At 44.3% G+C, this 16,821-nt stretch overlaps 1 protein-coding gene across 6 annotated transcripts in view; it reads left to right on the top strand.

Annotated features, from left to right (window-relative positions):
• Positions 1 to 16,821, top strand: part of STKLD1 (serine/threonine kinase like domain containing 1) — a 27,269-nt gene continuing 10,448 nt past the window's right edge. Inside the window, exons 1-11 of one of the 6 annotated variants that reach the window (XM_083596405.1) lie at positions 1 to 29; positions 1,571 to 1,675; positions 4,982 to 5,026; positions 7,169 to 7,243; positions 8,112 to 8,216; positions 8,792 to 8,862; positions 9,010 to 9,125; positions 11,084 to 11,196; positions 14,152 to 14,303; positions 14,789 to 14,919; positions 15,781 to 15,864. In XM_083596405.1, coding sequence (XP_083452531.1) covers positions 1,580 to 1,675; positions 4,982 to 5,026; positions 7,169 to 7,243; positions 8,112 to 8,216; positions 8,792 to 8,862; positions 9,010 to 9,125; positions 11,084 to 11,196; positions 14,152 to 14,303; positions 14,789 to 14,919; positions 15,781 to 15,864 — 988 coding nt within the window. In that variant the 5' untranslated portion in view covers positions 1 to 29; positions 1,571 to 1,579. Of the gene's footprint in view, positions 30 to 207; positions 305 to 346; positions 707 to 1,570; positions 1,676 to 4,981; positions 5,027 to 7,168; positions 7,269 to 8,111; positions 8,217 to 8,791; positions 8,863 to 9,009; positions 9,126 to 11,083; positions 11,197 to 14,151; positions 14,304 to 14,788; positions 14,920 to 15,780; positions 15,865 to 16,821 lie in introns of those variants that run through there. The other 5 variants (XM_083596403.1, XM_083596400.1, XM_083596402.1 and 2 more) reach the window with 5 other exon arrangements.

The raw sequence follows: 16,821 nt of genomic DNA on the forward strand, positions 1-16,821 counted from the left end.
CAGTGGGAAGAAGTAGGTTCCGTTTTTGGGTAAGGTTATAAGCTAAATTCTAAAAAGTTGGCGGGGGGGCGGAACTGCGAAATACATTTGGATATCATAAGAGGAGCATATATATATATATGCTGAAGAAAGTGAAAATGGGCGGGAAAAGGGAAAAGAGGTCTGAGGACGAGGCAGACTTTTTTCCCGCCACAGAATTGGCAGGTGAAGAACGAGTGGGGGGAGGGGAGAGGAGGAGGAAGGCGGGAGCCGTTTGTGTCTGTTGCCCCTCCCACTTCCCCGGCCAGCCATGGAGAACTACGAGGTGGGGCGGGGGGGGGGCAGAGGGTTGGCCTGAGGAGAGGCGGGGGGGGGGGAACGATTTGAGGCGAGGAGGAGGGAAAGCAACGGAAGTTTGACTCCTCCCCCTCCTCACACATGCATTTGAAGTGACGGAGGGGGCAGGATGGAAAAAAAAATCTATACTGTATCTCCCCCCCAGACTACAATTCCCGTCATTCCCTGATGGTTTGTCCGTTCTGGCTCACGAGGCTGCTGGGAGTTGTGGTTCAACAACATCTGGAGGGTGAAAGGAGCATTTCTGTAGCCTCTCCGCATGCTGTTAAGGCTACAATTCTCTTTATCCCCCGACTACTGGACCACGCTGACATCTGGGAGTTGTAGTACACTCACATCTGGAAGACCAAAATGACTGCCCATCCTCTATGTATATTTATTTCTTTGCAGGGGAGTGGTAGGAATTGGGGGTGGGGGGGTTAACATATGGGCAGTTTGTGTGAGAAGGCATCTCAAACCTAGGGAGGGGTGTCTGGGGGCAAGCTAGGTTTTCAAGGAGGGGATGGATGAAACAATGCTGCTATCATCATTGTCATTCGTAGACTTTTTATTTTACTATTCCCACTAGAATGGTTGTAAAGGTGTGGGGGAGTGTTGCCTCCATGTGGGTCTTGAGTCCTGGAGGAAAGAATCAGTGAGAGATGCAAACAGGGAATGTTTCAACTGTTTTTAATTCCGAATTTTAAATGTTCTCCAAAGGATAATTGGAACTGTAGTTTGTTAAAGGTGCTGGGAATTGTAGTTCTGTGAAGGAGTAAATTGCACATTTAATGCATATCTGAAGTTCATAACTTCCCCCAAAGAATCCCAGGAGCTGTTGTTTCCCCCTCATAGAGCTATAAGTTCTTTAACTAAGTTCCCATGTATTTTTTAAAGGAGACTGTCAGCTTTAAATGTGTGTTCAATGGGCTCTAGATGTACAGTGTGGATCTGCTTGAAAATTCCTTCTCTTTGTTCCCACTATATTGTGATGGATCAATTTGGAACTCCCTGCCAGTGCCTATTGACATCAGACAGGCACTTTTACTGTCCCCTTTGTGACAACTGCTAAAAACATTTTGTGTGTACAGTGTGGATCTGATTAAAATAATCAATTTATTTCTTCACAATATATTGTGATCTGGATAACAAGCACTCTGTGCGTAGCTGAAATGTATCTGTCTTCTCTTGAGGAAGTATGGTGCCTTTAAGGTCTTCAACCACTTGCCTTACATACATCTACTAATCCTTACAGATTCTGAATATGCTGCCTCATGGGGCCCTTGGGACAATGCTGATAGTGGAATCAAAAGTGGAGAAAGAAAAAGATGGCAGCAGAAAGAAGTATATTATGAAAAAGGTAAGGGGAGGAGCAAGGGTCTTTATGACAAGATGTGTCTCCAGTGATTTTATTTTATTTTATCTGATTTGATTGATTGCAAGGATGGGGGACACGTGGCCTGACAGGAGTACATGTGGATCTAAAGGTCTTAGTTGACCACAAGCTTAACATGAGTCAATTGTGTGACGCAGCAGCAAAAACCGCTAATGCAATCCTAGGTTGCATCAACTGAAGTACAGTATCAAGTCCAGATCAAAGGAAGTTATAGCATCACTCTATTTTGCCTTGGTCATCCCTCACCTGGAGTACAGTGTCCAGTTCTGGGCAACACAAGGAGGATATTGACAACTTGGAAGGTGTGGAGAGAAGGGTCACCAAGATGATTGAGTGTCTGGAAACCAGGCCTTAGGAGGAAAAGTGAAGGCAATTGGGCATGTTTAGGTAAAGGTAAAGGTACCCCTGCCCATACGGGCCAGTCGTGTCCGACTCTAGGGTTGTGTGCTCATCTCGCTCTAGAGGCCGTGAGCCGGCGCCGTCCGAAGACACTTCCGGGTCACGTGGCCAGCGTGACGAAGCTGCAGCTGGCGAGCCAGCACCAGCACAGCACACGGAAACGCCGTTACCTTCCCGCTATAAAGCGGTCCCTATTTATCTACTTGCACTTAAGAGTGCTTTCGAACTGCTAGGTGGGCAGGAGCTGGGACCGAACGACGGGAGCTCACCCCGCCGCAGGGATTCGAACCGCCGACCATACGATCGGCAAGTCCTAGGCACTGAGGTTTTACCCACAGCGCCACCCGCGTCCCGCTGGGCATGTTTAGCCTGGATAAAAGAAGACTGGAAGTGGGAAGGATAGCCATCATCAAATATCTAAAGGGCTGTCACATGGAGGATGGACCAAACTTGTTTTCTGCTGCTCTGGAGGATAGAACCCAAATCAGTGTCTTCACAGACAATAAAGGAGATTGCAACTAAATCTTAGGAAGAATTTTCTGACAGTAAGAGCTGTTTGACAGTGGAATGGACTACCTTGGAAGGTGATGGGCTGTCTTTCATTGAAGGACAGAGAGATGGTCATCTGTCAGGGATTCTTTACCTGTGAATCCTACATTGCAGAGAGTTGGACTAGATGAGTCTAGAGGGGTCTCTTCCAACTCTATGATTTTATTACAGTGGTACCTCAGGTTAAGTACTTAATTCATTCCGGAGGTCCGTTCTTAACCTGAAGCACCACTTTAGCTAATGGGACCTTCTGCTGCTGCCGCGCCGCCAGAGCATGATTTCTGTTCTCATCCTGAAGCAAAGTTCTTAACCTGAAGCCCTATTTCTGGGTTAGCGGAGTCTGTAACCTGAAGCGTATGTAACCTGAAGCATATGTAACCCGAGGTACCACTGTATTAATATCCCACCTATTTCTCCCAGGACTTCATGGTGGCATATATGGTTCTATCTCCCTCCTTATTTAACACAACAACCCTGTGAGGTAGGTTGGGCTGAGAGGCAGGGCTGGCTCAAAGTCATACCCAGTGAGCTTCATGGTCAAGTAGGGGAACTCTGGTTTCCTAAGTCCAAGTCTGACACTCTAACCGTTACACCATATTGGCTGTATGAAAAGCCGCATATTCATCAAGAGCCACTTGGCTTCTGTTACAAAATGTATTATTTTATTAACAATCAGAACATTACTAGAGTAAAAGGACTTACATATTCTCACCAGCCCATTTTATCTGTTGTGCAATCGCCAGGACTTAATACAAACAAGCATTCAGCAGGGTTTAGCCTGGGAACCTGCTTATATGTGGGTGTGTACTGTATAATATTTATTTTTGATATTTATTCAGAAATGTATGACCTGTTTACTTCTCAGTCTATATGGTTTGCAGTAAAAAAAATAAAATACTTCATATAACCACACAGAGAGGTATTTACCACACTCAATGTCGTCAAAATGAAATGCCAGGGCTCAATGCTGCTGGGACATGTAAAGAGTCTCTTTTCTTCACTGAATAGCCATAATCAGGGCTGGATTTAGGGGACGTGGGTGGCACTGTGGTCTAAACCACAGAGCCTAGGGCTTGCCGATCAGAAAGTCGGCGATTCCAGCTGTCCTTTGTCAACAACAAATTGTCGCTGATTTTTGTATTGAATATATGCTATATGGTAATTTATGGACCTAATAGGTATCCAAAGCCATTTGCACATAACAAAATATGTATTTTATCAAAGTAATTGATATAGAAATGAGCAAATCAGTGATATTTTAGGCAGCAGGCTAGCAGGCGGGGCACATTACTTACATCATAGGAGCCTATGCAACACAAAGCACTGTTGCTGTATGTAGGTTTTATTTATTTTTTTATCTTATATTTTGGAAATGTACATCCAGTTTTTTTTCCCTTTAAATTTTTTTTGGGCCCCCAAGAGAGTGGGGCCCTAAGCTATAGCTTGTTTAGCTTATACGTAAATCTGGCACTGACCACAATCATTCTCTAGAGACATTCAGAGTTACAGAGAAGGACTTCTGAGTTGTAATTCCAAAGACAAGGTAAAGGTAAAGGACCCCTGGGCGGTTAAGTCCAGTCAAAGGCGACTATAGGTGCTCAGCTTACTTCAGGCTGAGGGAGCCTGCATTTGTTCACAGACAGCTTTCTGGGTCATGTGGCCAGCATGACTAAACTGCTTCTGGCACAACAGAACACCGTGAAGGAAGCCAGAGCGCACAGAAACACTGTTTACCTTCCCGCCTCAGTGATACCTATTTATCTATTTGCACTGCTATGCTTTCAAATTGCTAGGTTGGCAGAAGCTGGGACAGAGCAATGGGAGCCACTGGCAGAGGAAGAGGAGTGCAGGGGGAGCGCACCGCCCCCGGCAGCGTGATCCCGGTGGGGTACCATCGTGGCTGCTCCCCCGCCCGCGCTGGGCACCATGCCTCCAAGATGCGTGCCAGGCCCCTGCCTGCTCTCCGCCCCCTGGTGCTGGAGCATGAAGCTCTGCCACTGACGGGAGCTCACCCCTTTGCGTGGATTTGAACTGCCAACCTTCCGATCAGCAAGCCCATGAGGCTCAGTGGTTTAGACCCTAGCACCACCCACGTCCGAAGATAGGAATGCAAGATAGAAAACTGCATTATATTGTAGTTTGTTAAGACTGCTGGGTATTACGGCTCTGTGAGAGTGAAACTACATTCCACAGGATTCCTTAGGGGAAACCATGTGCTTTAAATGTGTGTTAAAAGTGTATTGAATGTGCCTTAGGTGTTTGGAGTGGATAATAAGTTGTTCTACTTTTAACAACTTCTTTGTTGTTTGTTGTTTTGTGCAGGTTGAATGCATTGATGAAAAGCAAGCAAATGATGCTCTCCAAGAGGTAGCTTTCTCTTAATCATCCTTTTTTATTTCACACATTGGGTGAAGTAGACAGCGGAGTAGCTAGCCACTCGGGTGCCCCGGGTGGCACACGTGCCCTGCAACCAGGGGTGGAGCAAGCTGCCCATGGGGGCGGGGCAAGCTGCCCATGGTGGGCGGGGTGAGCCAAGACAGGGCGCACTGCATGAAGCCTCTCTGCAGCCTCCTCCTCTGCCGTAGGGCGGCTGAGGTGGTGGGCAGACGCAAGCCCCGCACTGCTCGAAAAAGCGCAGAGCTTGCAGGCAGTTCACCCACCACCTCCCCCTCAGGAGAGACGCTTGGCTCAGGCACACTGCAGGCCCCACAGTGTGATGCCCAGTGCCCCCCGCATTACCTAGCTACTCCTCCAGATTAGACAGATTCATGGAGGAGAGGGCTGTTGAAGGCTACTAGCGATAAATGCTGTGCTCTGCCTGCAAAGTTGGAGGCAGCAATGCTTCTGGTTTCTGGAAATCACTCAAGGGGAGAGTGTTTCTGCAGTGGCGTAGGAAGGGGCATGCGGTGTGTGTGGGAGTTGTTTTTTCAAAAACATATACTTTTGCCATTTTGTCACCCCCCTCAGTGATGACACCCAGGGTGACCTGCACCCATCGCACCCCATTCCTACGCCACTGGAAGTAGGATCTTGCCTATCTGTGGTATAGTGTCAGACCAACCAACCATCTAGCTCAACATTGTCTATGCTGAATGGCAGTGATTCTCCAGGGTTTCAGGCAGGGTACATTGCCAGCTTGACCTGGGGATTGAACCTGGGAATCTTCTGCGTGCAAAACTGATGCTCTACCACTGATCTATGGCCCATTCCTAAACTATGAAAGCATATGGCACAATACATTTATTTGTCTTTAGAACAGCATATTACTATTGGTTCCACTACAACACACTAAGCTACCCTTCTGGACTTCATGCAGGAAACCACAAGGGATTTATCAATGGTTAGTCCTACTCAGAGTAGACCCATTGAAATTGATAGACATGACTAAATTGCTGCAGTTTGTGTGTTGTCTGTGGTCAAGAATGGAAACCAGTTATGCAAATTAATGACTGGTACTTGCACACATCATAGTTGTTGGTTTTTTTTAAAGTTTACTAACAATATACAATTAATAAAGGTTGTCTTACTATTCTTCTGATATGTCCTTTACATTGAAATGAATGTAAGTTATGTAAGTTGCATTAAGTAGGGGACAGTGTGATGAATAATATCATATTTGGTGGAAGCAAAATGGAAGCAGTGCTGATTGTGAGAAATATAGGTTGGAATGGAAACAGCTTTTCTTCTTACACCTCTACTTTCAAAGAAGCTGGGCTATTACCTGTGAATCAGGAACACGGGTTGATTTCAAAACAAGCCAACTTCAGACCATAGAGCTATGGAACTGGCTTTTTTAACTTACTCATGGACTCAGGTTTCTCAAAGCTGCCTCTGATATGTTTAGTTTTTATTATTAAGTGCCTAAAGCGTCTAGCCACTTGACAAAAATTAGAAACACCAAGCCCCTGCACCAGCCCCATCTGCAGGCTTAAACTTATAATTACATCCCTGATTAGTCAGTGGCGACACACACACACCAAATTCTCGGGATGGCACAGAAGAAACTAAGGATATTTCTAGGCTGGCAAGAAAGAAAAATTGCAGCATATGTTAACGATAGTTTAGAAATGGGGGGCAAGTTGAGGAGCAAGTTCTTGTTAGAGGGTGCTTTCCTCCCCGCCCGGTGCTGCCTATATGATTAGTTACTCTCCTGTAATTTTAGAATTGCATTTTCCAGATGTGGAAAGGGTGGAGTCCCATGGCAGAGTAACTGGAAATCTGTTGCAGAGCTAGGATCCCTCTCTAAATCTAGGTGAGGATTGTTACAAACCTTAGATCTATCTTAGCTTGGAAGGTGGCTGAACTCCCAATCCCTTCCTCCCCTAAAAAAGAAGTTAAGGTGTGATCCTAAGCACAGTTTCATGGGAGCATGGTCTGCTGAAATCAGTTGTATAGCATCCAGCAGCATGACTGAATCAAGAGGAGAAATTTGGCAAACTAGGGACCGCACCAGTTTAGCTTAAATTGTAATAGTTTACTATAGAACCTTTCTCATCATTTTTCTGAAAGGCCATGGAACTGCTGAAGCTGAATCATCAGAACATCTGCAGCTACAAAGAATTTTTCATCATCTGGGACAACCAGGTGACAATTTCCTAAGGCTACTATGGTATATACGCTTACTGGAAAGATTAAGTTTCCTGAATTCAATGAGCCTTGCTCCCAGGTAAATTGCAGCAGCTCTAAACTGGTGATCCGGGGATGTGTTGCTTCTGAATCCATATCAGTGTAGTCCAGTGGATGACTTTAAATAACAATGGTCCACACCATAGAGACCCAGGTTCATAATCCCCATAGTGGGTAGATCTATGATTTCCCTGTTACTGGATTGTACTACCTTAGGTTGAGGAGGAGAGGATGGGGGGGGGGAGAAAAATATTTGAATGCATCCCCATTTATTTATTTTGTCAAATTACTTGAACTTACAGAAAGTCTCACGTTAGGGAGAAGCTCTGCCAAATTATCACATGAAGAGGCTGGACCACACACACCTAGGTAGAGTGCAAGTCCTGGGATTTCTTGCCTGACCCTATATGCAAGATTGGGTTATTAGTTTCATTTGGAAAAGCCTGTACAGTGGTACCTCAGGTTAAGTACTTAATTCTTTCCAGAGGTCTGTTCATAAGCTGAAACTGTTCTTAACCTGAAGCACCACTTTAGCTAATGGGGCCTCCTGCTTCTGCCGCGCTGCCGGAGCCCGATTTCTGTTCTCATCCTGAAGCAAAGTTCTTAACCCGAGGTACTATTTCTGGGTTAGCGGAGTCTGTTACATGAAGCGTATGTAATCTGAAGCGTATGTAACCTGAAGCGTATGTAACCCGAGGCACCACTAGAATGTGTTGTTAGCATCCCCCTTCCCCACACTGGGCTGAAACTGGTGTAGGAAGCCTTACTGTGAAACCCCTTGACTAAAGGGGCACAGTGATTTTCATCTTCATCCTGTTGCATGCAGATTTCCTCCCTCTTTCTTTGTCTGGTGATGCGTTATTCAGATCAAGGGGATCTTTCATCTCTGATCAAGGCCAAGAGGCAAAAACCTGAGAAAATTAAAAAGAAGGTAGAAAAGAATGTTTTTATTTAATAAATATGTATAATACAAATAGTAATAATTGGGGGAGGTTAGCAGCCAAACCTAACAAGTCATATCCTTGCTGGTTAGCATTAGAAGGGGCTAGCTTTGTAGCTAGTAGGCAGATGCTCAGGCCATAGAAAAGCAATTGGTAGAGAAGGCTCCGTGTGGTGTCATTTTCTCCTCCTGAAGAGGAAGGAGCATATAGTACTTCTGTTCCTATCTCTCTTCCTTGGACCAGCCACGAGGGCAGGCATTTCCTTTGTTTGCTCCAGTCCTAGGCACATGCCTAAGACTGGTTATACTGAATATATAGTTTGCCTGCATAGTTTTTACAGCTACTGATTATTTCTGCCTGGGTAGTTAAGTACACAAACTCCTTGTGGGCATTAACCACAGGAGTTGCTAACCTACGGTAGCAACAGCATTATTCCCATTGTCCACCCTTTCTTTGTCAAGGGCCAACAGGAGGGAGAGAATTTCTCAAGACTTTAACATGGCATAACAGCAAACTTTTCTCCTGTATATTATGTCCTCATCATTTCATATATTTCTTTCCATAGGTGATTAAAATGTTTCTGGGGCAGATGGTGGATGCTTTAGTTTACATCCACAAACAAACAATTTTTCACAGGTGAGGTGTCAGTTTTTCAAAATATTGTTTTGTTATTTATCTGCAGTAGTTTGTAGCTCAAAACCTAAGGTCTTTTAACAAACAAACTCTTAACATGGATGCAACTCTGTTTCAACATGCTGTAAAAACAACTCTGATGTGTTTCAGAAACCTCAAACCATCCAACATCCTTTTAGATGACAAGTCATCTTTCGTGCTTGGTGATTTCAGCACGGAAACCCTCATGAATGATGAGATGAAATGGAAGATTAGGGTGGAAGAAGGTAGCAATGTGTTGTTATCTTTTCAGCAGCCTTGTTCTTCAGAAAGATTGTGGGGTTTTTGAAAATATAAGGTCAAGGGGAAAATATTTCCTTATGACATGACATGGTTAGCATCTAGAAGAACGTTAAAGTATATGTAGTTTAGTAATGGTAGTTTGACATGTACGTGGAGTGGGCCACACCATACATTTAAAGTGCAATACTTCCCCCAATGAACCTTGGGAATTCCAGTTCACAGAACTGCAATTCCCAGCACCTAAATTAAATTTCCCCAAATTCCTTGCGGGAAGCCATATGCTTTAAATGTACATTAAATGTATGATGTAGATGGTTAGTGAGTTTCAGTGCAATAGACATGTGCTCATATTGTCAGAACATATTCACATCCAGTACGTTACAATGGGTTGTATCCAGTTTTAATCCTGTTCAGAGGAGTCATTGAAATTAACTGAAATGACCAACTTATTAATTTAAATGGGTCTACTCTGAGACTTGATGGAAGTTTCAACAACATATACAGAGGGCCACACTCCCTATCCCTGTTTTAAGCTGTTCTGTCACCTCATGTGAAGCAGCACATTGGGTTGCCATATGTCCTCTTTTTCCAGGACACGTTCTCCTTATCATGGGTATGTAAAATGAGAGTTGTCATAGGGATCCATAGTTAAAAGTCAGCAGATATGTCCTCTTTTTTGCCCTTCAAAATATGGCAACCCTAAGTTACAGCGACATTATTATTATTACCTGTCCCTTCACAAGCAAGGTTTTAACGATTTAAAGTTCAGCATTAAAGACCATTAAAACATATTGCAGCCACAGGAATAGGGTGGGCCCTGAAAATACACATGTTAGGTGTCAAAAGGTTAGAGTACAGAGACTCGTGTTCACCATTCCCTGAAAGCTTTATAATGAGCATGGCAAATAAATCTCTGTGGGGAGGGAGTTATACAACCTAGGGGACTGCTCTCCTAGGCCAATGCCTCCCCACATTTATGAGGACTACCAAGAGGGCCCCCACTTTACTTATCTTAGTACCCAGGAGCAGTGCTTTTTTCTGGGGGGATGCAGGGGGATGCATACCCCAAAACATTTTGTGAATCTAAGTTTGGGCTCATTGAGGGGCAGTATTTCAATATGAGTAGGAAAATGAGAGTACCCCTAAACATTTTTTTAGGGGGGAAAGCACTGCCCAGGAGGGACTATAGGGAAGGAGGTAGTCTTCCAAATATTTGGGGCCTAAGTCATTCAGGGCTTTAACCACTACCACGGGCACCTTAAATAAGGCCCAGAAACAAACTGACAGACCTCCGCAGTGCCCCCTGCAAACTGAACGGTATCCTTAGAATGTTTTGCGGGTTCTTTTACAGTTAAGGTGTAGAAATGGTTCTCTGAATGTGGAAAGCTTGAAAACCACTATCTTTATTTATTTCATTGCATTTATAGGCCATCTTTTTGTCTAAGGAACTCAGCGTGGGGTACATGGTTCTCCCCCTCCTCATTTAATCCCCACAACAACCTTGGAAGGTAGATTAGGCTGAGAGGCAGTGACTGGCCCAGGGTCAGCTGGGAAGCTTTATGGCTGAGTGGGGATTTATCTATCAGCTTCTAGTCTGGCACTCTAACCACCATGCCACACTGGCTCTTCAGTTTATTAAATGTATGAATTGCCTTTTATAAACGCCTCAAGGCGATTTACAAACATATCACAAAAACAGTACAAAGCAGCGATTGAAGATAGGTTTAAAAATTGAACAAAATTAACATTAGCACATAAAGCACAGACCTCGCCCCCCCATCTAGCTAGAAAACATTTACAAAACAAAAATATGTATTCAGTTGTTGCCTTCTGATGGAATATTGTTCCACCTCCAAAGAGATGTTACTCTTGGTTACAAAGGAAAAGTTACAAGGAATAAAAATGAACAAATAAATCACACCCCTGGATTTTCTTCCCACAGATCCTCCTTTCAAATCCTGGATGGCTCCAGAGGCACTCAAATTTTCTTTCAGTGACAAATCTGACATCTGGTCTCTTGGCTGTATTCTTCTCGACATGATCTCCTGTGTGAAAGTACGGTACATTTCCCCTTTAACAGTACTGTGACGGTGTTCAGAGTTGGCTCTTGAGAGAGATGGTTACATTAAATACACACAGCATGCGGTTTTCAGTGACTGATATTCAGAAACCTACCAACAGTATATATATAAAGGTATCTCCAACTAGTATCCAGAAGCATGCTGCCTCCAACATTGGAGATGCCTACGATAGATATAGATATCAGTTGTACCCCCCTCTGTTATGTATATGATAATAGATCTATTCTGCTAAATAATTAGATTTTGTAAATATTAGGATTTAATTATAATTTGTATGTTATAACTGGGATGTGTTATAAGACGATCTCAGTGTTTATTAGAAGGGGTTAATGTAACAGGTTTGAGGTGCTTAATTAGCATTTATGTATAAACACATAAATATAAGGCCTTGAGAATGCAATCAAGATCCATGTGTATTGGAATATGTGTGTGTACCTACATATGAGCATCATCAATTATCATGTGAAAATTCAATTAACCTAGGTAAGCATTTTAAGTGTGTACTAGCCATTAATCCTAGTATAGGGACTCAGGTGGTGCTGTAGTCTAAACCACTGAGCCTCTTGGACTTGCTGATCCAGAAGGTCAGCAGTTTGAATCCCTACGACTGGGTGAGCTCCCGTTGCTCTGTCCCAGCTCCTGCCAACCTAGCAGTTCAAAAGCACACCAGTGCAAGTAGATAAATAGGTATCGGTGCAGAGGGAAGATAAATGGCGTTTCCGTGTGCTCTGGTTTCCATCAAGGTGTCTCGTTGTGCCAGAAGCAATTTAGTCATGTTGGCCACATGACCCGGAAAGCTGTCTGTGGACAAACACCTCGGCCTGAAAGCAAGATAAGCGTCACAACCCCATAGTTGCCTTTGACTGAACTTAAACCATCCAGGGGTCCTTTACCTATACCTTTTACCTTAATCCTAGTCAATCAACAAGTGTTGATGAGGTCAAAGCATCAAAAGAACTGAATATTAGAATACAAATGAATAAAGGGGGATTACTTTTGGAAACAGCAGAATTAGGGGAGATAGTACCAGGAGGCAGAGAAGAAAGTATGCTTGTACGTGCCCTGGAGACCAAGATAAGCTGCAGAGCAAAAAATATGTTGATGATGCTGCCATAAGGATAAGCCGGCACTGCATCTTGGGGTGCTGTTGCTGTGCACCCCTCCACTGAAAGCTAAAGGTTACATATATGCATAAAACACTCATATATTGTAAAACTCTACTGCCTCTGCCATGTCTGAACTTCCAACAGACACATGGCCCTGGATGAGTTTCTGGAACCCTTGGAATTTTGCTATTGCTCAGCAGATATTGGGGTGGTGTGTAACAATATGTATGTATGTATGGCATACATGTCAGGCAGTATGCTTCTGAATGGGGGAGTGGCACTTACTGCAGGGCCTGCAGCGCTCCTGAGCCACACGTCTCTCCTGGGAGTGACACAGTGACTCGGGTGCCTTGCAGGCTCTGCTCTGCCTTAAAATGGCAGTGTGGGGCTTGCATCTGCCCACCATCTCCCCCCCCAGGCTGCCGCCCTACAGCTGAGGGGGAGGCAGTGGCGAGGCTCCGTGCAGTGCGCCCTGCCCTGGCTCACCTTGCCGTCATCGGTGGCTTGCCTCACCCCCGGATGCAAGGCGCATGTGCTGCCCTGGGCACCTGAATGGCTAACTATTCCGCTGCTTCTGAATACCAGTTGCTGGAAACCACAGGAAGGAAGAGTGTTGCACTCATGTCTGGCTTGTAGGCCTCCCATGGGAGCATCTGGTTGGCCACTGAGAGAAGAGGATGTTGGGCTAGATGGGCCACTAGCCTGACAGAGCCGATTCTTCTTATCACTCAAGCCTTCACAACATTGTATTGAGCACCTCAGCATGGTGGTTACTCATCTTGGGTGTGGGAAAGGGGAAACCATTGGACATTTTACTACAAACTTCAGTTCTGATAAGCGAAAGTTAACTACTTTTGATTATCATGGGAGAAACTAAGGCCTTTGTTTCCTTCTTACCTTGAAGCAAATTTTACTTAAAAGTGCTTAGCATGGGTTGGATCATGCCTTTCTGGTGCCAGTGGCATAGCTTCCTGCTAAGTAGCTCTGGCAGCTGTAGTCCTGCAAGCAAATTAAGGTGCTTTTAGGGCAGGCATGTCCAAAGTCTGTTTTGGGGGCCTAATCTGGCCCGCCATTCAGTTTAATCAGGCCCCTGTGGCAGTTTATTTCCTGGGGTAAAATCCTAAAGAAAGCTCAACAACTTTGGGATAAAATCATAAAAAAGCTCAACAGATCTGGCCCTCTTTGAAAAAAGTTTGGACACCACTTAGGGTATGTCTTTACAGGAAGTGTAACCCTCCTGTGGACCTATTTCCTTCTGTACTTTAGTGATAAACCAGAAGTGAAAGAAAGCAGAACCTTTAGAAACAATAAAACTGTTCAAAGGCTTTGCCAGTTGGCAAGGTCACTTCCATCATTTGAATTATGAATAACCCATGCTTACTTTAGATATTCCTCCTCTGGTGTATGAAGAGTTAGGGGGTCTGCGGATGAAGGCTGGTCTATTAAGGCAAGTGGAGCACTGCCCTGCCTCCTCACTGCCTTCAGCCAACCCCCTTCTACCTGCCTTCTTACTTACAACCAATCCAAAGGACAGCTCTGGCTGCCAGCAGCCTCCTCAAGTCTCAGTTCTGCCATTCTAGAACTCGTGGCTCCACTAATAATATAAGTGTGAGTGCCTTCTGCCCCACCAGTCCCAATGGGCACCAACCAGCACTCACACTTATATTATTATTGGTTACATTTTTGTCCCACTGTTCCTCTCAAAGATGCTCAGAACAGCAGCTACACCGTAAGCAACTCTGCTACAATGAGTCTGTAAAGAGAAAACATACGCAGATTTTATTATGTGCTCCTTTTGTGTATTTGCATGAGTTTCTTTTTAGGTGAAAGATCCAGTTTCATTGCTGCGTAACATTAAGGAGAATAGCAGTCACCTGGAAGAAGCCCTGATAACTATGAAGCAGATGGATACACCTTTGTCTTCTCTTTTGCTAACGATGCTGACGATTGAGCCAACAATGAGGCCCACATCAGGGTCAGTCCTGGGTTTGTTTTCTCCCTTGCTCCAAATAACCCACCCAATGCATTTAAAGGACATTTATGCCACTTTAGTAGTCACAGCTCCCCCCCCCGAAGAATCCTTGGAATTGTAGTTTACCCCTCCCACTACAATGCCCTTTACTCCTAACAAACTACAGTTCTCAGGATTATTTGGGAAAGCCATGGGCTTTAAATGGACTTTAAATGTGTGGTGTGGATGTAACTATGGAAGTTACTGTCATTGTTCACTGAAAGAGAGGGTAGTTGGCTAAACTTAATGGTTTATGCCCCCAATCTCAAAGAGAAATCAGGATCCCTCAAAATGAATGCCCAGCTTTAACAATTAAATAACCCCTCCCCTTTATTTTGCTTATTTTACATTTCTAACTCACCTTTCCACCCAAATTGGACCCTCAACACAATGTACATATTTTAAACTAATTTATTCCCCACTCCACTCCACTTCTCTTGCTACTTTAGGGAGCTGACTGACAATGCATTTATCAGAGAATGCCTGATTCTTGCTGGGTCACCCTTAGTAAAGGTGAAGAAGACTCTGCCTCCAGGATTACTGGACTTAATACTCAACGGTGGGATCCCAACTGTTCTAGGTAATGCTGGAAAAGCAGCTCTGAAACAGGGGCTTGTAGCTTTCTTGGGAATATGAAAGAATGTAATATATGATGGGTTGTTTGTGGGCTGCATTTGACTCTCAAAGTGATTCAGATGCATCCCCGCTTCCAAACACAGTTCCTGTCCTATTGATGCCTTGAACCCCTTCTCCTTTACACCCAATGACAGAAACATGCAGATAATCTGATCTGAAACCATTAAAACCCCATATAATCCTTTTGTTTTAGGCAGATGGGTTAGTGACAGAAAATGTTCTGCATTCGAGGTACTCACAAGCTGTCTCGTAAGGGCGTGGCTAAACTAAGGCTTAATCCTGGGATTTGCAGTTGATGTTTCATGCCCTTAAATGCAGTGTGTTTGTATCCAGTGTTAGTCATACTCAGAGAGTAGACACACCGAAACCGGGGGCACATATTCCCAGTAAAGTGTGTTGGAAGGCTGTGGACATATAGTTGCATCCAACTCGGAGTTGGACCCATGAAATGAATAACCCTAAATTCATTGTGGCATTAATTTTAATGGATCTACTTTGAGTAGAATTAATATTTGACAAGCCACGGGTATTATATGCTGCTATTATCAGAAAACATTAACCTATGCACATTTATAGGCATTTACTAGGGCATTTGAAGAACTTTGATCTGTATCCAATGCTAGTGCTACCAGTCGTACAGCTAACTTAGGTCCATTAATTTCAGTGATTCTCCTCTGAGTAGGATTAGCACAGAATACAATTCTGTGTATTCCCCCCGGCCCCCCCCCCGTGTGTGTGTGTGTGTGTGTGTGTGTGTGCGTGTGAAGGATTTCACAGAAAGGTGCTACTATTTTGTCTCCTGCAGAATTCATGCTGTCTTACCGGGACATAGAGGAAGCTCAAGAAAAGTGCATTGAGCGTCTAACTGTCCTCTTGAAAGAAGGAAAGGGTATGCTTTGACTGTGCTGCTGTCTCTCATTGGATACTTATAAACTGATGCATGGGGTTCCATGAGGATAAGGAGCATGAGTCAGAGTGGGAAATCCCCCCCCCAAGAGAGTGCAAATGTGGAGGTTTCTCCTGCCTGCCCCTGCTATACTTGTAATATAGGCATAAACAGTGCTATTTTTGTAGAAAAAGGTGCTGGAACTCACCATGAACACCTCCCTCATTCTCGTTCTGGTGAGTTCCAGCTGAAAAAAACCCCTGGTTTTTTACTTCTCTTTGGAGGGAGGTGTTGTTCAGAGCCAAACTGGATGGGAAAGGCTTATCTTGGTCATAAGAGTGGGTCATCGTGCTAGTTGCATGTTCCATAGCTCCTACCAGTGGGGTTGAGATTTACTGCATTTCCAGCAACATTTCAAGGATTGGGAGAAACCATGAGTGATTAAGGAGATCAGCTATATTAGAAGTGGGGAACTTTTGACTTTTGGCCACTTCCCTCCCAAACCACACCCACTTGCCCCATACCTGATGCCATATGTTACATGGGGGGCAGGAAAAGATGCGGCTGGATTGGCTGTGTGATCAAGAACTTCATTGTACAGCCAATCTATGCAGAAAACAGATTTGAAGTCACCATTCTGGTTATACTTGGCTGGATTGGCTGTGCATGTATGTTTCCCACGGGGTAACTCAATCATACGGTCAGTTCCTGCAGAAAGCAGCTTTGCCAGCCTTATGCAGCTGCTATGCGATACCTTGTAAGTTCTGCAGCCACGCTGATAGTCACTGCTCCCAGATCACACGGCAAAGTGGCAACCCCTAAAGAAGAAGTGCTGTAGGCCATCATCCTCTGTCCACATCCATATATCTGCATTTCCCAGCATCCATGCAAAGAAAATTAAAAAATTTAAAACTATAAGGGAAGAGCAGTAACAGATTAAAATAGTAATAATGATAGCTT

This window comes from Podarcis filfolensis (assembly GCF_964270895.1).
Source record: "Podarcis filfolensis genome assembly, chromosome: Z".
NCBI classification, from domain to species: Eukaryota; Metazoa; Chordata; class Lepidosauria; order Squamata; family Lacertidae; genus Podarcis; species Podarcis filfolensis.